The sequence below is a fragment of the Phytophthora infestans genome, genomic scaffold (genome assembly GCF_000142945.1).
Source record: "Phytophthora infestans T30-4 supercont1.7 genomic scaffold, whole genome shotgun sequence".
NCBI lineage: Eukaryota > Oomycota > Peronosporomycetes > Peronosporales > Peronosporaceae > Phytophthora > Phytophthora infestans.
The window spans coordinates 2676562-2699050 of record NW_003303752.1 but is presented as its reverse complement, the minus strand read 5'-3'; the positions used below and the strand labels follow the sequence as shown (position 1 = coordinate 2699050).

The window sequence follows — 22489 nt, the reverse complement described above, 5'->3', positions numbered from 1 at the left end:
GTCAAACCGTCTTTTTAAATTCAGTCGATAATACATTCGTGGATATTGTTATGTACAGGAGTAATTTTACTTTCATTCGATTTTTTTTTCGATTTCTTTGAAATTTAGAGCTTCCCGTGTGAAACACGGCAATAGTTACAGTTATCTACTCTAGTAAAACGGAAGGGCTGATCAGCAAGGCAGGAGATTCATTACTACAAGAAAGTCAACCTTCACAGCGCTAATAGGTTTTATCTTCCTAGTGGGTAGGAAATGGGTAACATCGAAAGCGAAAAACGATGATAAAATTCGGGGCTTCTTCGGGCGAAGCCCGACTTTGTTACAAATAATGGTTTGGGTGAGAATATTTCATCAAAAGGAAGATAGTCTTTTCAGCTAGTCACAAGAAATCCATTTTCCAATCAACTCAACTCGTAATCATTGTAGCGGGTTTCGACTCGGCGAGCTCTTGTTGAGCGCCACCAGGGCGCCGTCTCCAGACGACACTGCAAGGACGGACTGCCTGTCTCTGCATCCATCCCGAGCTGCCAATCGCGGCGCGGACCCTGAGCTCCCTGCCAATGGTGCAACACGGCGCGTGCCGAGGACGAAGCAAGGGAGCACCATACCGCAAGCACTGGATGGAGGCACACGGCGACAGACTGGAGTGGTCGGTGGCATGCTGCAAGGACAGCTACGGAAGGACAGCCACAGGAGTTGCTGTCCCGAGTAGCCTACTGGTAGGAGCATGCTTGAGGAACTCTAACGCTAAATCTCACTTCACTTTTTTCCTTATTGAGCTCACTTGCCATAAAGTATACTTTGGCTTCCAAGCATCGACGATGGCGTACAACGCAGCGGTAGATCAAGATGGAGACGTTATAATGAAATCGGCTCAGCCAGTTTTCGAGTACATCAAGCCGCCAAGACTGACGGACCTGGGGCAGCCTGCTCTGGTGAAGTTTGTGCGTGATCGTCGACAGTATGAAAAGAGGATCTGGGAGCGGTGCCTAGCGACTGGTGAAGCGCATGAGACTGTGCTCGTTAGCATCAAGAGCTCCATGGAGCCAAGGATCCTGGAACACCTGGCGCACTACGAGTTCCGCACCACCGCGGAGGAGGTGACGGAGGCGCGCCTACAAGAAGACATCAAGCGCCGAGCTGGCACGTTGATGAACGACCACGTCCCTGACGTGGCCAGGCTGTTCAGTAGCCGCCTTAAGATGGACATGAAGGTGACGGACATCCACGCACGTGTTGTCAAGTACTTCATGGACTTTGACCAGCTCGTTGATGAGCATGGTCTCATGGCGTGGGTTGGTCGAGGGCCTGTGACAGATGCAGCAGGCAGACAGCGCATGAAGACCCGCTGCAAGTTGCTCATTTCAAACCTGTTCCCGACGGTGTTGCGCGTCGACATTGAGCGCCTCGTTGCAGTGACACACCAGCATGCAAAGCTGGACGATGTGGCGCTGTACGAGCTAATAGTCACTCGTGCTAAGTTCCAACAGCATTTTCACACGATGCAGAGCGAGTTAAAGCGTGATGATCCGCCCAAGGGGAAATCTGCTACCGGCAGCAAGTCTAGTGGGGGAAAGCCGCAGCACTTCAAGGCTGCCAACAAAAATGAACGCTCCAAGGCGGAGCCTAAGACGGTTTCATCCCCACTTCGGTCAGGTTGTTTGGTCTGCAAAGGACCGCATTGGGCTAAAGATTACCCCAGTGCAACTGAAGAGCAGAAGCAGGAAGTACAACGAGAACTTCAGGCTCGCAGAGCGCGCCGGGAAGAGCGCGCTAAAGCCGTACGCATTGTGCGCGCAGGTGAAGGCCGGCGTGTGTGTATCAACGGTGTTTTGGATGTCCCATTTTGCCCTGACACAGGGGCGGACAGCAACATTATCTCATGGAGAAACTGCAGGAAGTTGAGGGTGGACTGGAGCTGGAAGCGTTAGACCCTGTCATACCAGTTCAAGTCGCAGGTGGTGCTCGCATGGTTTGCCGCGACAGCGTCACGTTGAACTTGCGTATCGAGACGGCCGCAGGACCTCTACACCTCACTAACGTGTCGTGTCTTGTGATGGACGGTCAAGAGGATGAATTCCTGCTTGGGCGCAAAACGATGCGGGACATCGGTATAGATATCGACCGATTGTTTGAGCAATTGGCCAGTGGTCACGTTAGTGCTGCAGATGACGATGATGTTTCCAGAGACAGCCCGCAGTTAGCGTTTGCGGTTACTTTTGACGAGATTAACCTATGGCTGGAGAAGATGCTAACCGCTGCTGCTGCCGCTGGGTTTGGCCCAGAATGTCTTGACGACCTGCGCAAGCTCGTATTTGAGTACGCAGACGTATGGCGAGTTCGCATTGGAGCCGATCCGCCCGCAGATGTCGAACCTTTGCGAGTTAAGCTTCGTGACGGTGCCGTACCGTATCGTAGCGGAACAAGAAAGTATCCTCCCCGACAGCGAGAGTTTCTACGTGAGTTTGTGCTGGAATTGGAGCGTCATGGACTTGTACGGCGTAACAACGCCAGTCATTGGGCATGTCCGGCACTTCCTGTGAAGAAGCCGCACAGCGACGAGTTCCGTTGCGCCGTTGACTACCGACCTCCGAACAAGCACACGGTACCTTTGGCTGCGGCCACACCAAACCTGTCTTCGGCGACGCAAAGTGTGAAAGGAGCTTATGGGTTCGGTCTTTTTAATTTGTTCAAGGGGTTCTGGCAGCTGCCTTTGCATATTGACAGCCAGGAGCTGTTTAGTTTCGTTACGGAGGATGGCGTTTTCACGCCAACACGAGTGCCGCAAGGCGCTTGCGACTCCGCTATGCATTTTCAGCTGCAAATGCAGCAGTGCTTCCAAGACATGATGTATCGTAGCCTTCTCGTGTGGATTGACGATCTCCTGCTATTCGCATGTTCCGCAACCGAGTACCTCGTGAACTTAAGGAAGTTTTTTGAGGTGTTGCGCGTTAAACGGCTGAAGTTGAACGCAAAGAAGTGTGTACTGTTCGATACTCGAGCTGTCTGGTGTGGCAAAGTTATTGCCGGCCAAGGAGTCCAGCATTCACCAGAGCGCCTGGAAGCGTTGACAAGTATGCCCCTACCGCCGACTGCAGCTGCACTGCAGCTATTCCTGTGTGCGGCAAATTGGCTACGAGAGTCGATGATTGATTATGCTCGCGTCGTTGGACCCTTGCAGTCCAAGCTGGAAGCAGTGATGTCACGTCGAGGACAGCGCAAAGCGCAGCTCGCTGGCGTCATGCTCACATGGCCACCTGCAGATGAAGCAGCATTTCGTGCAGTGATCGACCTGTTGGCCACCTCCGCTAAGCTCTACTTTCCAGACCCGGACGCAGTTGTCTGCATGTTTACCGATGCTTCGCTTGGTGGTTGGTCCGTAATTCTCAGCCAAGTCCGCAACTGGGCTGAAGGTGTACCTGTGACTGAGCAGCTACACGAGCTGTTAGTGTGTCGTGGTGGTTTGTTTACGGGTTCTCAAGTGAACTGGTCGATTGTAGAGAAGGAGGCATACCCTGTGATTCGCGCTTGCAGCGACCTGGCTTATCTCCTCGAGCGGGAGAAAGGTGTTCAGATCTACTGCGATCATGCTAACTTGATTCACATCTTCTCACCTGACAAGACAGTCAAGCCACACTTGCGCGGGAAGCTGCAGCGATGGGCCCTGCATATCGTTGGTGTCCGCTATACTATTGAGCACATTAAAGGCGACGATAATGTCTGGGCCGACCTCGTGTCTCGGTGGGGACAAGATGGTGCTACTCCGACGCAACCACCGCAAGCAGTCAAGCGAGTGTCACTGTCAGTGTGTGACAGCGCAGAATAATCGACACCTCGCAATGCCAGGCCATTTGACGCCGTTAACGTCTACGATGGCTACTGACAGTTTCCACCTACCGAAGAGGGGGTTGATAAACTGACACTAGTTAAGAGAGTGACAACCAGAAGCACTCAGCCGGTCTCGACGCTCCGCCCGCTGCAAGACGAGCACTTTGCGTGGACAGCGGTAGGTGCAGTCCAAGACGAGCAGCACCGTTACCGCGCCGACGCTCCGGTAGCTGCAGCCGATGATGGGCTCATCCGCGTAGATGGTAAGCTCTGGATCCCTAAGCAAGCTCACGAGCTGGTGCAGCGTCTACTAGTCGTTGCCCACTGTGGACCGCAAGGGCATCGAGGCAGCGACGTCATGCATGCAGCGCTTACAGCCCGCTTTGCTATTGCCAACACAAAGCCGATCATTGAACGGTTTCTAAGGAACTGCCTGCTATGTAAGCATGTCAAGGGTGGGAAGATTGTTATGCGTGCGTGGGGGCCTACGTCTACTGCAGTGAAGCGCAACGAGTGCCTTCACATGGACTATCTGCAACTAGGGGATTCCTATGGTGCGTGCCGCTACGTACTTGTGCTCAAGGATGAGCTTACTCACTACTGTGAGCTAATCGCTGCCGACGCTGCAGATAGCGCTACTGCAGTGCAGGCTGTGCTCGACTGGCACAAGCGGTTTGGTCTGCCCGAAATCTGGGTATCTGACAATGGATCGCACTTCAAGGCAGCAGTGATGGAGGAGCCTGCCGAGCGCTTGCAAGCGACACAGAAATTTGTGCCCGTGTACACACCGTGGATTAACGGTACTGTCGATAGGGTGAATAGGGATATTTTACAAGTTCTACGTGTGATGCTCTTGGAGTTCAAGTTGGACACCCGCAATTGGGTTCACCTCCTACCCGTGATCCAAGCGAACCTCAACCACTCGGCAGTGGCATCTTTGGGGGGACACGCCCCTACTGAGCTGTTTACCGGGTTACCGGCGCCGTCTCTACTCGACACTATATCCGTCCCCGCCAGCGACTCCTTTCGCTTGTTGCCGGTTGACTTGGTCGCGGTTGCACCACACCTCGACAAACTTCGGGAGCACCTGCATGGATTACATTGCATTGTTGTCGAGCGCAAAGAACGCCGCCGCCTACAAGAAATGGCGCGTGCTAAGGGCACGGAATGCAACTTTGCAGAGGGTGACTATGTGCTATGGTCGCGAGTTGATAACCGCATGAGCGGCAACAAGCTGCTGGTCCGATGGGTCGGGCCGTTTCGCGTGGTCCGCGCCCTCTCGCATTCGTTCATGGTGGTTCATTTGCTCACGAATGACGAGTTCGAGGTGCACGGATCGCGCCTCAAGCACTATTGCGACGTCGAACTCGGCGCCACGGCAGAGATTCGTGAGCACGTGGCCACCCAAGGTATTGTGCTTGGCGTGCGAGCTATTGTGGATCACCGGTATGACACTACTGCCAAGGAGTGGCAACTTTACGTGGCGTGGCGTGGACTTGAAGACGTGGAAAACTCGTGGGAACCACTCGCCGCAATACACCGCGACGTCCCTACGCTGGTTCGTCAGTATGTGCAGTCTGTGGAAGCTCCAGAGCTTGCGGCCGTTCTGTAACTCTGCAGTTTGAAACTTCAACGAAAGGTCACTTGGTGAGACGGGGCATTCGGTAATATGTGTACAGAAACGAGCCGTCCTTTTCCAAATTTTCGTGTTTTGAATTTCCGATTTTCAAGTTTTATTTACAAGTTTCATTTTCAAGATTTCCGGCGCAGTGGTCGTCTTGGGGGGCAGTGTTGAGCGCCACCAGGGCGCCGTCTCCAGACGACACTGCAAGGACGGACTGCCTGTCTCTGCATCCATCCCGAGCTGCCAATCGCGGCGCGGACCCTGAGCTCCCTGCCAATGGTGCAACACGGCGCGTGCCGAGGACGAAGCAAGGGAGCACCATACCGTAAGCACTGGATGGAGGCACACGGCGACAGACTGGAGTGGTCGGTGGCATGCTGCAAGGACAGCTACGGAAGGACAGCCACAGGAGTTGCTGTCCCGAGTAGCCTACTGGTAGGAGCATGCTTGAGGAACTCTAACGCTAAATCTCACTTCACTTTTTTCCTTATTGAGCTCACTTGCCATAGCTCTGTACCATATAAGGATGTGTGCCCAGCTTGTTAAAGTGGACACTTTTAAAAGACAGCGATTAGAAAGTCGACACCCTGTTTGGTACCCAGTTTTAGAAGATTTTCGCCGGGTCGATGATAGCGGTGGATACTCCACAACCTAACCAAGCCTCCACATCTGGATCACACGGAATACCCACTCCATTTTCAATCTGGAGAGCACGAACCCGAATTGTATCGGGATCGGTGTTACATGAGAGAACCTGCATGCGATGGTTGTAACACATTCCGACAACCGTTGAGTTTGCTTGAGGGCCAGGAAGTTGACACTGTCGGAAGGGCTCTCCGTCACATATTTGGATGGTAGTGGGTGTTGGAGTTTGGGAGAGACCAGAATATGGCTCACAAACTCTAGCGGAAAACTTGTTAAACACTTGTAGAGTTGCTGGAGTGGCCATCTCTGAGCCATCGCCGAGGCATGTTGTATCCTTACAGAAGGGATTACTGAGGTCGCAAGTACCGAGGAATCCATTGCAGCACAGGTACGCCCCTTGGTAGACGGCAAAGTGCACAACGGGGTCAATCGGCTTTAGATCTGGTATCCAAGCCAAACGTTTCACCATCGTCAACTCCACCCGGTCAGGCTGAGACGCATGCGTTAGAGATGGCAGCTCCGTAATCCCATTCATACGGGCAAGGATTAAGCAGTATAAGTTCGGTGCTCCATCCATTGGTGGTAAGCGGGTCATGCGTTGGTGGAGACCTAACTGCAGGTAACGCAGGTTCGGCATGTGACTGAAAAGATCCGCCTCGAAATTGCCAAGGTTCTTGCTTCCTACTTTGCCTTCGATTTGCCTAATGAATTCGAAATGTGACTTAGTTATAGATGTTCAATAAGAAAATGAATAGAAAAAAAACTTACAGAAACTCGAGATTGTGGAATTCCTTCGCCCAGATGGGCAACTCCTCAATGGCGCAGTTGACGATGGATCTACAGAGTGAAACGTGCTTAGTATTAAAGAGCAGCATTCATCAACTACATCGTGGAGACGTACAAATACTTGAGATTGTGGCAGCTGCGGAGCTCATCTGGAAACCGAGTCAGTTGTCGATTGATAAGCTGCAGCGTTTCCAATGTTCCTGCTGCTGTCAGTGCTTTCACCATGTTGGTTGCGTCGATTGGATGCGTCCACTCGTAGGGAGCACGATTTCCAGTGACAAGTGCCTTGCATGGACAAAATTCGGAGTAGTACCACCGATAGGCAAATACGACGCACTCTGGATGAGGTCTGCAGATCGTCTGGGACGTTGTAATAGCTTTGTGTGTCACAAAGAGAATACCAAGGCTGAAGGCGGCGAAAAGAAGAGCGATGGATCTTGGGACGGATTTCTGGTAAGCCACTGCATCCCCAGATAATGCCAGCACTGTAGATGATATTTTCACTACAGGTTTTGGGTGTTTATGTTGCTCCAGCATTTTATCCGTCTGCATTTGAATAAGAACATCCACAACGCGCTTAAAACGATACGAAAACCCTAGATTCATACCAATCCGAAGGAGAAGATCAGGTGCCGATCGAATACGAAGAGAGCCAAAAGACACCCGGAAGAGCTCGATCTCTGTCGGGTTCGCGAACATTCGTGCGCGCCTTTCAAAGCTTCCGACGGGCATCAATTTCATGTAAATGTGAAACGTATCGTGGTCGTAGTCAAACGTGTACGAGCAATAAGCCAGTAACAAGATGGGAAGCAACACTGTGGCGCCAAGATCGAACAGCGAGTCGAGTAGAACTTCCGCGAGCGCTGAGTGTTTGCTACTAATAATTGAAACCGCACTGGAGATCGAGTTCATGGCAATAAACCCAGCAAAACTTACAGTGAGATGCACAGGAATTCCCTCTTCCATCATCTTGCCAAGTACAAAAGTTTGCATGACCAAGTCGAGAACCTTGAGACACAAATTCTGAAATATCAACCATCAGCAATGAGCCTTTTAAATACTTCGAAGTAACAAAGATACATGATCGACGGTAGCTTACCCAAAGTTTGCGATATTTGCCATGGAATCCCGTGAGCTCTTTAAAGAGCAAATACAGCTTCCAGATCAACCGACGTGTTTTGTGTGATATTTCTAGATCAGCCAAATCTTCACGTTGGTCTGATGCACATTGCTGCAGAATTCGGTCGAAAACTGAGCTTTGCACTTGGTGGTGATCAGAATTTTGAGAAGTACGTACACGTACATTATTACCACCCCGCAACCCCGACAATTTGAACCACTGTTCATTTCTTAGGTATCAGCCAGAACTGTCCATCGTCGTAGCCCCCAGTGTTCATGAGAGCATTCGCGGTTTCGTTAGGAGCGACTGAGAGCACGATAAGCCAATTCGTCCAGAAGATACAAATTAGAGCCACTACGACCATTGGAGGACCAAGAAGCCCAAAAGCATCACGAAAAGACAAATACTGGACTGGGAGATTCACAACATCCCGTCGAGGCGCCGTCGCCGTATTATTAAAAAGAAACAATCTTCGAATTAACGTTCTACAGGGCGGAACATCGTTGACTGTAGGGCCGGCCGGGACAACTTGGATTTCCCCCCGCTTATACCACGCTTTTCGTAGACGCCGCCAAATGTTAAGTCGAAGGAATGACCGCCTTTGCGCGGCTATATGCTCTACCGGACTTGTCTTCATTGGAGAAGCGATCGCAATCAGAGTCATTCGTTTATACGCCAATAATGCCAAAGGCTAAATTTAGAAGATAGCGCGCCCTTGGCTCTGATAATTACTCAGAACACCTACATGTAAGAGACCTTTGGACTATATTTTGGATAGTACATTATATCGTCCTATTTCTAAATTTGGACACCTCAGCTCACATGTAGAAGCTCCATACACACTCCGGTGACGTGTCACCCGTCACGTGTGGCACTATCCGTATGGATACACTGGTGAGCTTACCTTCAACATCGAAGCTGCGGAACATGGATTGTCTGTGCACGGATTTGCAAAGCGAATGTTTTACGGTTCGGCTCGCCACACGTACAGTACACACTTCGGATTGAAACCCCTGTAACGTTACATGTTCAGTATTTCAAAGTGAAAACAAAACACTCCTGAAACTTGTGTGCCAACGAGACCACCTTACTAGGCACTGACAGTCAGTGCCTAGTAAGCCTGACAAGCTGTGAAGACGTCTGCCTCAATTCGTTCCGGTGTCCGGTTTTTGTATTGATCGAAAATGCTCGCGTCTGCGCTCGGACTGGTCTTTGTTTTGGTCTCAGGTAGTTACGCCTTCAACTTGAGATTGGCGTCATTGGAGTTCTCAGGAGAACTCCGCTTTGTAGCTCATTTCCGAGTTGGCTTCGACTCCCACAAGTCCCCGCTATGAAGCTCTCCAATTTTGCCAAGCACGCTCTCACGTTCACTGGTCCGTCGCCGATCCAGCACATGGAACGGCTGTCGAAGGCTCTGGGCAACAAGGTGCAGCTGTATGCCAAGCGCGAGGACTGCAACTCCGGTTTGGCCTTTGGTGGCAACAAGACGCGCAAGCTCGAATACATCATCCCGGAGGCCATCGAAGGGGGCTACGACACGCTCGTGTCCATCGGCGGCATCCAGTCCAACCAGACGCGTCAGGTGGCCGCCGTAGCTGCTCACCTCGGGTTCAAGTGCGTGTTGGTCCAGGAGAACTGGGTAAACTACCCGCCGGAAGAGACCAACGTGTATGATAACGTAGGCAACATTGAGCTGTCGCGTATCCTCGGCGCCGACGTGCGCAGGGACTCGGCCGGTTTCGATATCGGCATCCGACCAAGCTGGGAGGAGGCCATGGAGAGCGTCAAGAAGGCCGGTGGCAAGCCGTATCCCATTCCGGCTGGCTGCTCGGAGCACCCCAAGGGTGGATTGGGCTTCGTCGACTTTGCTGAGGAGGTCCGTCAGCAGGAGAAGGAGCTGGGCTTTAAGTTCGACTACGTCGTCGTGTGCGCCGTGACCGGCAGTACAATGGCTGGTATGGTGGTAGGCTTTGCGGCTGACGGTCGTGCGAACAAGATCATCGGTATCGACGCGTCCGCCACGCCCGACAAGACCCGCGAACAAGTGCTGCGCATCGCCAAGAACACGGCCGATCTGGTGGAGCTGGGGCGCGAGATCACGTCGGACGATGTCGTACTCGATACGCGCTTCGGCGGCCCCGAGTACGGACTGCCCAACCAGGGCACGCTGGATGCCATCCGGCTATGCGCTCGCACCGAAGGTATTCTCACCGACCCAGTGTACGAGGGCAAGTCGATGGACGGTATGATCTCCATGGTGCGCAACGGCGAGTTTCCGGAGGGCTCCAAGGTGCTGTACGCCCACTTGGGCGGTGTACCGGCACTGAGCGCGTACAGCTACCTGTTCAAGGAAGGCTGAGCGATGATTGTCTTGAAAAATGCAGACGCAGACGCCTACATGTAGTGTTTTCAGCTGTAGAATCACTTAGAGGGTTGACTTGATGCGTGGAAATTATGAATACGCTTATACTTCGAGTACTTGCTTCATGTACAATGCCGCTTGTTATAGAGAAGCTCATAACAGGCTTATCATTAGAATGCACAAGCTCCGATCCTTTTTACAGCTTCATGGGGAGGGCATCCCGGTGGTATTTGGCACGGAAGTAGTCGCGTACGTAGCCCAGCACGAAGAAATACTCGAAGATGAGGACAGCGACTGTGTCAGCAATACCCCAGCCGAATAGTTCCCAACGGAAGCCCACGGGTAGCGGGATGTCGGGCAGACCCACGACGTTGGTGCTGCTAGCCACTCGGAACTGGTCGCTGAAGCGCGATGGCGGTCCGACAAACATAACGACGAGCACCACAAACAGCAGCGCGTACCAGAACAACAAGAAGAAGTTGTGCCAAATCGGGCGACGGAAGCGAGAGCCGAGAGCCATGGTCAGACCCGTGGACATTTGCTGGAAGCAGATGATAAACCACAGCGTGGAGCCAAGATTGCTGTCCTGCAGTTGCCACCACTGCACCAGGTTGACGTTGCTGGGCTGGAACGGACAGTACCAGGGCTGCGTGGTCAGGTCATGAATGGCCCCGTACAAGAACAGCCAGTGGATCCCAGCAGCGCCAACCAGCGAACAAACCGTCGTGGGACCCACCAGACTCGACGTAGGACGCTGCGATCCCATTTTCGCCAGCGGACGAGCACGGGTAAGACCATACGAGAGTCCGACAAGGATGGCGCCGTCCAGATACATGAAGCCAAACTGCGAGATGAACACACCATTGTAGTACATGACGGTACGGCAGCCGATGCCGATGAGACCGTACAGGATCAGATACTTGACGCTCGCGAACGACGTCGCCAGTGCGCCACGGCCTTCAAGTACCAGGTCCACCACCGACTTGAGCGTACGTGACTTGCTCGTGAACGGAGACACCACTGAAGCCTCCGCGTCACTGAGCGCCACACCCACGTGCGCGATACGCAACGCGCCGCAATCGTTGCCACCGTCACCGCACATGCCCGTCACAGATCCTGTAGCCATGTGCAGCTTCACACAGTCCACTTTACCTTGAGGCGTCATACGACTGAAGATGCGGATCTTGAACAGAATCTTGTTAAGGTCGCCCATCCTGACCAGAAAGTCGAAAGCCTTGCCGGTCACCGCCAGTTCGGTTTTCGTGTCTACCGCCTCGACCATGTCACGAATGTCATCGAACGAAAACACCTGCTGCGTCTCCACGTCCTTCCACACGAGCGTGAAGCCCGTCTTCTCGTCTGGTATTACCATGTCTCCAAGAACCATCTGAGCGTCCTCCTCCACCATGCCGCTGGCACGGGCAATGTAGCAACCAGTCATGGCGTTGTCGCCCGTGATCATCACTGGACGGATGTCGCCCTGCTTCAGCGTCAAAATGGCGTCGCGCGAGTCCTCCTTGATCTCGTTACGGAACATGATGAGACCAAGAAGAGCCAAAGACGCCTCAACAGCATCACGGTCGCCCAGGAAAGCGGCGAGATCCGTCTCACCCATCGCTGGCATCTCCTTGTAGGCCATACCGAGCACATAGCATCCGTTCTTGGCCAGATTCTCAGCCGTCTCGAAGTAGTTGGCAGGGATCGAGTCCTTGCTGGACACCGACGCCATCTTCTCGTACGATCCTTTGCAGAAGATAATGAGCTTGCCAGTGCTCTTCTGCTTCATTACGACACTCATGGACATGCGGTGGTGGTCGAACTCGAATCGTTTGACGAACTCCAGCTCCTCCGAGCCGTCGGCAGCCTGCACAATCGGCAGTTGGCCTTCCAGTTCGATGAGTTTCCACTGCGTACTCTTGAACATCTTCACCTCCACTTCGTTACCGACCAAGTCGCCGTCCAACGAGCCCACGGCGTGACACGACGCAAGCGAGAACTTCATCATCTGGTTCAGCGAGGCGTCCGTCATGTCGTTGAACTCTGACTGGAACTCGCCCGACTCGCCGATGGGGACACAGCCACGGTAGTCCAGTCCTTCCTTCGTGATCGTACCGGTCTTGTCGAAGCAGAACACACGCACCTTACCACACAGAGTGATCCGTTGAGGGTTGAGACAGAAGACGTCCTGCTTTTCAAGACGCTTGGCGGCGTTCACCTGGCCGATCGTCATCACCACAGGTAGCAACGGGTTGAGTACCGCGCTGAACATGAACATACCATACACGAAGGCAAATAGCGTGTTGCTGAGACCAGCGTTCTCAATCAGAAACTTCATCGCGAAGTAAGCAGCGATGATACCGATCACGAACAGAACCGAGAAGACTGCCTTCAGGTGCTCGTCGTACTTGAATCGGATAGGAGCGGGGTACAGAATGGCCTGGACGAGTTGTCCACGGCTGGTGTGAGCGCCTGTAGCCTGTACGACAGCGAGGATCTCTTCGTCACGACCAGACGCCAGAGTTCTAGTGCCGGAGAAAAGCGTGTACTTCTTGCCATTGCCGTCAGCGTCGTACACGTCGCTACTGTCGTTCGGAAGCGGGAACTTCTGCACCGGCATGGACTCACCCGTGAGCATTGATTCGTCACAGACGGTTGAGCCTTTGACGATCACCAGGTCGCACGGCAGTTCCCAGTTCTCCGCCACGAGCACAAGATCACCCGGCGCTAGATCCAAAGACTTGATCCTCGACCATTCACCGTCACGGTTGACAGTCACCTCTGCGACGTAGTGGGTCATCCGCACCACAGACGCAAGCATGCTGCGCTTGGCGTAGATGTTGAACGCAGCAGCCAGCACAATCACCACAGTGTTGAGCACCGACACCCACACGTAGTCCGTGAAGTACCAGACGTAGTAGCACATAAGCTGGTAGATGTAGAAGAACGAGAAGAACTCGTCCACAATCGACGTGGCCCAGGACGGCATCTCCACCTCGATGGCGTTGCGGCCCACAATATCCAGACGGCGCGCGTGCTCGTCGCTCGTCAGTCCTTGTGAGCCCGACAGGATCTTGTCAAACGAATCGGGATGCGCAATGGAACCGGGAATGAACTTGCCTTCAACGTCGTCGAACGTGTAGCGCAGGTGCTGGAACTCGAGATAACGGGCACCTTCAGCCGTTGTGTGCACTGTCACGGTCTCCTCCACGCCCTGACGCGAGTGCGGAAACAAGAAACTCTCAATCTTGAGGACCATCTGAGCGACACCAGAACGGTCCACCAGCATCGTCTCCGTCACTTCAGGTTTGTACATGAGCACGCGCGTGCATTTATCCAGAGCCGTCGGGTAGCGGAAGAAATTGAGAATCTTGAAGCGGTACACGACCACGACAACGAAACAAAAGGTGGCAATGACCCAGAGCGAGATAAACACCTTGATGACCACCGTAGTGGGGTTGAACCAGGCCGCGTATCTGTCCGTCGCGAGCTTGCCCTGGTTGTCTCGGATTGTGAGAATGATGGGGATGTTGAGCAGCACCGTCATGAGCACGAAGTAGCCGAACACGACGTAGCCAACCACCGAGTCCGTGTACCCCGTCTGAACGACGTCTTCGGTGCTGTTGCGTAGCTGTACCTCGGACGGACGGTCTGCCAGTGACGGACGGGTGGCCGACGACTTCAAACGGGGCGTCTCGGGGCCTCCACGGTGGTCCAGGAGCTTCTTGTCGCCGTCCGTAATAGATGCCAACGGAGCCGCCGCATCTGACGATTGGTGCACACCGAGCGCCGTACGCAGTCCAGCCCAGCATGCCAGACTGACGAAGCAGATGGCGTAGATGGCGTACACGACCACGAGTGGCGTCTCTGTGAAGGAGTTAAACCGATAGACCGGCGGGCTGGACGCAGACGTGCACAGACTCTGCGGCGTCGTGTTCACTGTACCGTCATCCAGCATAATGCTCCGACACTCGGCTCCAACAGGCAGCGACGCGTTGTTATTGCGCGGGTTGGGCGTGGACGACCAAAAGATCGATGTGTCAGTTGAGTCCTCGGCCAGCGACGTGTTCTGTGTGTAGATGTCATCTTTGTCTGCAGCAAAAGTGCACTGTAAAGTGCTCACGACGGCACCATTGACTGCCACGTCGTGCAGACGGCAGGTCTTGTCGGCCTCGCCGTAGACGTAGCTGGGCGTGCTAGGGGCGTACATCGACACATCTCCGTCCGGGTCAAAATTGATCTGGCGGCTCTTTTGCCAACCTTCGTCGTAGTAACTGGAGAAGCCGTCGCCTTGCGGTTTGTTGTAGCGAATGTACACGAGGCCGTTGGAGACGTCCGAACCCTCGGGCGCGCCTAGCTCGCAGCAGTAATACTGGGGTGAGTGGTTGATGGCGCAGGCCGGATAGTCCAGTTGGGACGCCGTGCCTGCGACCAGCGCCACGGGCAGCGACAAGGTCGCCAGCGTGACCCTCATCGTGACCAACAGACTTGAGTTTGAGTTGACGGATTCACGAATGGCAAGACAGGCGACGTCGGTGGTCTGTCGTATCTGTCGACTTGGTTGCTATTTCGAAAGCCAGTTAAAAACTGGCAAAAACACGCTCGCAGCGCGTGAAACATCCCCAGCTATTAATAATAGGAGCTTCGTCGACAGGACGCGTCAAGGTGTACGGTTCCAAGAGGTAGAGAGTGGGTGCCCGCTCCAACCAGCCATTTGCTTGCGAGCTGCAACGTGGAACCTTTGCGAGGCGCTCACGTTCCGAATCCAAAAGCAACTTAGAGCTTGGCAAGCTGCAATTTGCTTTAAATGGAACCCGTTTTCATCCTCACTTTTGAGGGTTTTCAACCTGCTGCGTTTTGCATTGCAGCACAACTGTCTGATTCCAGCGAGGCGAACGCTTCAACGATATCCTTATTTTAGCAATCGGCTTGCCCAGCAAAGCTACGAGCGACACGTCCTGCTGCGTCAGCATAGTACATCCCCAATCACCTGTTGCTGCTACATGTACATGTATAAAAAACTCGCTGAGTGGTGGTCGGAATCGTCGACCCCCGCAAAACTTCACCGCCGACTCGGTGACGAGTGACCCATACCGTCGAAATTACTTCGAGTTGATGTGGATTCGCATTCACACATTAATCTCGCTCCACATTTTGCAAGGCTCAACAGATACATGTGACCGCGCATGTGTCATCGCAGTTCCAATACATCCATAATGGATTCCATTGGACGAAGCCCCAGCTGTAGTTTTAAAGAGGTTTTCATTTTATTAATAGATTTTTTTTATAATACATGTACGTGTCATAACTCAATAATGATAACCTGCCACTCGCCAGCTTTTCTGAGACTCGACGTGTGCTAATTTGGGGTTGTGGCTCATTCTCGTTTGGTTGTCAATTTACAAGATGAAGCAGAAGCATTGTTCGTCCAGCGTGGCCCAGTCGTGAGAGGGCCCCGCTCAAGTGTTTGGCAAGTGTTACTGTCACGCTCTAGAAGAAGGCTGACGAGATCTGAGGTTGTCCCTTTGGGCTCCCAACCCTCGGCTCGTGATAGTAACACCCGAGAGCTCTCCGGCAGTCTATCTTCGCTTCGCAGACGGAGTATCGAGGCCATCCAGCTGACGTACGTGTCGTTCAAAGATGCTTTCGGCATTTTAGGACCTCCAATGGAAGTGGTGGCGGTGGTTTCTATCTGCTGGACAGCGTGGTTAGTCATCCTAACTCTCGCACCAAACCAGACTGCCAATTACCTGATGAACACAACCGACTACGATAACGGACAATTCTGGCTCATTTCAGAGGAGCTATCCGTCTTACAAGTGCTTAGTGTTGCTGGGCTCTTGATCATACTCGTCCTGTACATTATCGTGCTGCTCAAGATGGTGGTTTGGAGAGAATACCACCACGTAGAGGGGTCACTGCTAGACCGAATACTGGAACGGTGTGTACCAAATAAAGCTCAATCCGATAACTGGTCGAAGCTGGACTTCGTACACAGAGTTTACAGGCTGATTTGGGAGCTCTATTTGTTCCTGAAAGAACTCACCAGTTTTCGAGGGAAGCACCGCAAATTGTGGGTAGGTGCGTGACGAGTCTATTGAAAAACAAAGGATCGTTAAGCTTACGACTACATTTTCTGTATTAGAACTTGTGCCTGAAGGCGTGCGACCTGACAATGCAATCTTTAATGCTGTGCGACCTCCTGGAAGCTGGCACACCAGTCGGACTCACCTTTGGGTTTGCAGTATTCACAGCATTGAACTCGTTATTATGCGCCATCGAGATCATCAACCACAGATTCACTGCGTTTGCTGAAATCCTCATTGACTCGCTATTTGATCTTTGTGCAGCTGTACTCTTCCCCATCGTGGTTCTCTTCTTCAGCGCCAAGAATTTTGACTTTGATCGAGCTGTATTCCACATCAACATGGAGCTACTACCCGTTGGAAGTTTCGAAAGACGAGCAAGAATGTTTGCTAACCCCACCGAGATCGAACTCTTCCGCGTTTCTTTCAATTCGCTTCGAATTCGCACAGTGTCGGATTATTTCTTACGTATTGGGATGAATCTTGGGTTTTCACATCGCTTCAAGCGAGTGGTGGAAGTGCTGATACAAATGCAGAACCAGAGACACGTCATCAATCTTCGAGAAGAGCGTCCCTAGCGCGACAATACTCCAATTTAGTGAAGTTTTCAAAGTTTCCAAGGGGGCGACAGTCATGTCAACGTACTGCTCCAAAATCACTTGCCCTCCTGTATTTGGCTTACAGTGTTGGGGTTATGGTCGCCACACAGCGCTCTATCTCGACGTCGCAAGCAGTTTGTTCTGCCTACCCGGAATGCGCTGTCTTCGCATACCGATGGAGAGACACTGGGCTCTGTCCTTGTCTTGCTCTCATCGACGTAAATCGAGCGCCGAAAACGTACTTTGAGTGGACCCAGCCTGTCGATGCTACAGATACTGTCAAAGCCTTGGCAGCAGCAGGAACTCTGGAGACGTTTCAGCTAATCAATCGACAACTGTCCGTGCTGCCGAATGAACTTCGACGGTGTCACAATCTCAATTACATGTTCGTATTCCTTTTTTAGTTGCTCCAGCGCATCCACACCCAGGGGGAGTCATAACTATCGTGCGTTGTAGCAGATTATTAATCAACTGTGCCATTGAGGAACTGCCGACATGGGCTAAGGAATTCCACAAGTTGCAGTATCTGTACGTCTCCAGTCTATGTTGCAGTTTAGACTTCTCACTTACTGGTTTGTAAACCCCACAGGCAGATTGAAGGCAAAGTGGGGAGTAACAATTTAGGTAATTTTGCTGACGACCTCTTCAGTGACATGCCCGAGCTACGGTACCTGCAATTGGGTCTTCACCAGAGAATGATCCGATTACCATCATTGGATGGTGTTCCCAACTTGTCTTGTCTGGTCCTCGCTCGCATGAGTGAATTTACTGCACTCCCTTCCTTCCAGCAACTTCATCGACTTCAGAGACTCGAATTTAGCGTCATGAAGCACTTGTCCTGGATTCCTGATCTCGAATCGGTTGGTACAATTGTTCACTTTGCGGTGTATCAAGGAGCGTATTTGTGCTGCAATGGTTTTCTCGGGACCTGCAACCTCACCAACCCGTTCTGTAGCGGTGGTTTGTGCCTCGACGACTCCTCACTGGAAGCTACACCCACAACACTGCAAGCTTTTAAAGACTTTCCGGATAACGTCTGCCAGCCTTACTCTGGAATCTCGCAAACCCCAACAACTGCCATGATTCAGATGTGCGATGGAGTCCCATATCGACAGTGTCATTTACCTGGTCTCGAGCCCAGTACGTGGATCGTGGGGATGTGCTACAACCATCGAATGCAGGTTCTAGCCTGCAATCCAGACCCTGCAAAGATCCAAGTTCGTCGGCGACAGATCCAAGAAGGAATCGGTATCCCATGTGATGTCGAAGAAGCGTGGTTAGGCTGTACTAGAATGACTTAAAGGTAAATAGAATAGTACTTTTCCAACCACATGTACACGTATTGTTAATACCCTTAACTATTAAGAAAGAGCGTCTCCGAAAGCAAGCACACTTCTGCAAAAATATTGCTCTGCGTCAACCAGGGATAAAAAAACGAAAAACTAAAACAAATTATTACGGAATTGGTCCGCGGCAGTAACGGGGTACGTATCCCTAAGTGTACCCTGGTTACATGAAGTTTGACACGTCATTCTTCGGGATATTTGGTAACCAAGGTCGTCCAAAGCCAACCATTGGTTGATGACATTGCATTTCTTTAGGTGACTTATAGTTTGTATTAAACCCAAGCTTTATCTACCTGTAAATATACTCAGTTTACATTCTACCTTAATTAGGTCACTTCGCTCTCTTTGGAATAAAGAGGGGACCTGTGAACTACCGTTCACTGAGAGTTTGTATACTCTCGGAAGCTAACGTCCTCTAGCGCAAGGTGCTGTGTGACTCCGTCATACTTGGTAGCACTCGTAGTCAATCCACGTCACCGCGGGTAGACGATCTGAAACTCTCCGAAGTTCGCTGCCATGGACAGGAGCGCCTTCTCCCATATGAACGACTCTCAGTTCGAGTCGGTTCGGAAGATGGCAGGCATCTTCGGGATGGAGGCCCTGCAGAGCCTGGTGGTGTCAACACCGGCCGACCAGCTCGAGCGCGTCGATGCGTTTGACGCGTACGAGCAGGGCCTCATCGCTCATGTGCGGGAGAACCTGCAGGCTCCGGCGGCGGAAGCAAATCCGCCTCACCCGAAGCCAATACGGCTGAAGGTTAAGCCGTATGAAGCGAAGGAAGGCGAGAGCCTTCACTTCTGGGTCCGAGAAGTAGAGCTCGCGATGGACGCGGCTCTGATCTCGACCGAGCAACTTCGTGTTGCTTTTGCACTCTCCAACCTTAGCGGCCGTGCTAAGAGTTGGGTGTACACACGGGAAGCAACATCTTCTGGATGTTTCACATCCTGGGCTCAGCTGTGTGAACAGCGTCGAGCCGCGTTCCTCCTGGCAAACTACGAGTACCGCCAGCGTTCGCGCTTCCTGTCGTGCAAACAAGGGAGGCGTGAGCTGCACGAGTACGTGCAAGAGATACGGGAGCTCACGGCGTCCCTAGTGGGAACCCACTCAACGAACACATGAAGATGACTGTGTTCATGGACGGCCTTCGACTGGGCCCCGCACGCACTCAGCTGTTCCGGGTGCAGTCAAACACCCTTGAAGAGGCGATTCAAGTGGCTCTTCAGGAAGAGTACAGCCATCACCAGGCGCGTACGCCGGCCTCAGCGTGGCCTGGGAGTTCCATGTCAACTCCCGGTCGAACGAGCCCTAACGGACCAGTTCCCATGGAACTCGGGTCCGCCGAACAGCGTGACATCCGCTGCTTCGGCTGCGGGAAGATGGGCCACTTCAAGCGCGACTGTCCCGCGGAAAGACTCCGCAGACGGTCTTTCCCCAAGCCCGTCCTCAAGGGTCGCTGGCAGAAGCCAGGATCCCGGGGACAGGGGAACGCCGGAAACGGGTAGGGGCGGGGCGCCCTACTGGGGAAGAACTAAGTCTTCGTGATGGGTGCGCAGGTGGCGCGTACCACGGGGACTTAGCCCCTGGGAGTCTTCGCACTCTCGAACCGGCGAAGAGCAGCGGCGGGTTGCTCGTAGTACACGGATGTGTACGGGGATACGATCATCCCTTTAGAATCTTGATCGATTCTGGGGCGTCGAAGAATTTCGCACGCCGCCAGACGGTTGCTCGCAACAGCAACAAGTTGTCCGACGCTTTGAGAGAAAGCAAGGGTAACGGGACGGTGTCAGTGCGACTGGCCGACGGGAAGGTCGTCACTGCCCCCAACGTCCAAGTGGATCTAGCCGTCAAGTTTGAAGACTTTGACAGCCTCGAACAGTTCACTGTTCTCGACATGGATCCCTACGATATGATCCTGGGTATGCCCTGGGTTGAGGAGCACAAGCCCTGGATCGATTGGCGAGGCAAGGCAATCGGTGCCAGCCGCCCTGCGAAGTCCGACAGAGCATTGGTGATTCATGTTCCCACCACTGTCAGGACCCGGGATACCCACAAGAGCTGCCAGGGTACCCAAGCATCCAGCAGATGTTTGGGAGTCATCGGCGTATATGACGACTCTGAGGACGCTTCGATGGTGGCGGCGCTTGGAGGCACCGGCCAAGTGGGTAACTTATGTTCACAAGCGGGTAACATAGTTCCGCAGACAGCTGCAGCTATCACGAACGCTGGTGATACCGTGTTCAAGATGGGTAACAGAGTTCCACACACGGTCGCCCAGATCTTAACTGAAGAGGAAGACGTCGGATACGCTTCCTGTGTGGGTAACAGAGTGCCACACGCGGTCGCCCAGACCTTAACTGAAGAGGAAGGCGCCGAACACGCTTCCTGTGTGGGTACCACAGTACCACACGAGGCCACGAGTGCCTCGAATGTCGGAGCGCCGACATTCCCAGACGTGGGTAGCAAAGCTCCACGTCACGGTCGTCGTCGACGACGACGCCGCCGCCTCAAGTCGGGTCAGAACTTTGTTCAGATCGACGTCGCTTCAAGCGACTCGGCGTCCAGGACCCGGGCTCCTCCGACAAGGCCGGTGGAAGAGTGTTATCACATCTTCGATAGCGAGACCGGTTTACCCGTCAAGACATCTGGTGTCCACTTGGAACCGTTGCCAGAGGTTGCAGGGATACTGAACCTCGAGGAAATGACGGTCGAGTCTTTCCTGGCCAACCTCAAGCTGGAACGGTTGCCAAGATGATGCTCATGAGACCTGAGACCACTCGGGAGGAGCTGAACTCCTCCTCTGTCTTGGACGAGAACGTCCTGGAAGACCTCAACAAGCAGCGTCAGACGCGCTTGGGTTCTGAGATCCTTAAGAACCCCAAGGATCCGGTGTATCATTTGGTGACGGAGTATGCGGACGTGGTGAACAAACACCCACCGACCCAACTCCCACCGGATCGAGGTGTACGGCATGAGATTAATCTCGTGCCTGGCACAAAGTATTGTGTCACGAGGCAATGGCCTCTCCCGCGCGAACAGTGCGAGGTCATTGATGCCTTCTTCGCCGCCAAAGCGAAGGCATGCATGGTGCGGGAGTCGAAATCCCCGCACTCGACGCCAACTTTCTGCGTTCGGAAGCCGGACGGGAAATGGCGTCTAGCTCATGCTTATAACAAGCTGAACAACGCGACGGTGTCGGCCCAAACACCTATCCCAGGAAAGGATGTGTTGTTAAACAACATGGCCGGTAGCGTACTGTACAGCGCGCTGGATTTGGTAGACGGATACTACCAGATCCTGATGCGAGAGAGCGACATCCCGCTCACCGCGGTGAGCACTCCAAGCGGCATGCTTTGGAAGTAGATGGTCATGCCGCAGGGCCTGTCTAACGCCCCGGCAACGTTCAATCACCTGGTGACGCAATTATGCCGCCCTTTGCGTACCTTCGTACAGACGTACTTCGACGACATATTCGTCCATAGACGTGCCGAGGGAGGCAAGACGGCCATGGAGGTGCATCTAGGACACCTCCGTCGAGTGTTGGACGTAATGCGAGCAAACAAGCTCTACGCCAACATCGACAAGTGCGTTTTCGCGTCACCAGAGATTAAAGCTCTCGGTTGCCTCGTAACAACGTGGGCGTTTGGGCTGACCCAGACAAGGTCAAGGCCATAGCAGCATGGCCAACGCTTCGATCCCAGAAGGATCTTCGAAAGTGGTTGGGCTTGGCCAACTACCTTCACAAGTACAGCGCAGGGTACGCGGGCTTCGCTAAGCCCTTGTCGAGCCTCCTTCAGAAGGACGTCGACTGGAGCTGGGAGCAAGAGCACCAGGATGCTTTTGACAGCATCAAGGCCAGTCTCCAAGAGGCCCCTGTCCTGGCCCTGCCGGACGAGACGAAGCCGTTTAGCGTCGTCTGCGATGCCTCCGATTACGCCATCGGATGTGCATTGCTGCAGGCCGACACGGCTGGACACGAACGAGTCATCTCGTTCCAGTCCAGGCAGCTCAAAGCCGCCGAGCGGAACTACCCAGTCCACGACAAGGAGCTCCTGGCAATGAATATGCCCTTGTGAAGTTTCGTGCTCACCTTCTGGGC

The 22489-nt window shown here is 53.2% G+C and overlaps 4 protein-coding genes across 4 annotated transcripts; 2 read left to right on the top strand and 2 right to left on the bottom strand.

Moving 5' to 3' along the window:
- Positions 1–6861: 6861 nt before the first annotated feature.
- On the bottom strand, positions 6862–7876 carry PITG_05348 (uncharacterized protein; the record flags this gene model as incomplete). Its single annotated transcript, XM_002998961.1, has 2 exons — positions 6862–6934; positions 6999–7876. 2 exons carry the CDS (start codon positions 7874–7876, stop codon positions 6862–6864), a joined length of 951 nt encoding a protein of 316 aa, XP_002999007.1.
- A 1457-nt stretch (positions 7877–9333) lies between these two features.
- On the top strand, positions 9334–10362 carry PITG_05347 (1-aminocyclopropane-1-carboxylate deaminase; the record flags this gene model as incomplete). The annotated part of the gene is made up of 1 exon (XM_002998960.1): positions 9334–10362. One exon carries the CDS (start codon positions 9334–9336, stop codon positions 10360–10362), a length of 1029 nt encoding a protein of 342 aa, XP_002999006.1.
- A 199-nt stretch (positions 10363–10561) lies between these two features.
- PITG_05346 (cation-transporting ATPase, putative) lies at positions 10562–15335 on the bottom strand (the record flags this gene model as incomplete). Its single annotated transcript, XM_002998959.1, has 2 exons — positions 10562–14902; positions 15210–15335. The coding sequence occupies 2 exons, from the start codon at positions 15333–15335 to the stop codon at positions 10562–10564; spliced, it is 4467 nt and encodes a 1488-aa protein (XP_002999005.1).
- Positions 15336–16028: 693 nt separating this feature from the next.
- PITG_05345 (uncharacterized protein) lies at positions 16029–18348 on the top strand (the record flags this gene model as incomplete). The annotated part of the gene is made up of 5 exons (XM_002998958.1): positions 16029–16439; positions 16508–16996; positions 17080–17432; positions 17507–17575; positions 17637–18348. 5 exons carry the CDS (start codon positions 16029–16031, stop codon positions 18346–18348), a joined length of 2034 nt encoding a protein of 677 aa, XP_002999004.1.
- Positions 18349–22489: the final 4141 nt, after the last annotated feature.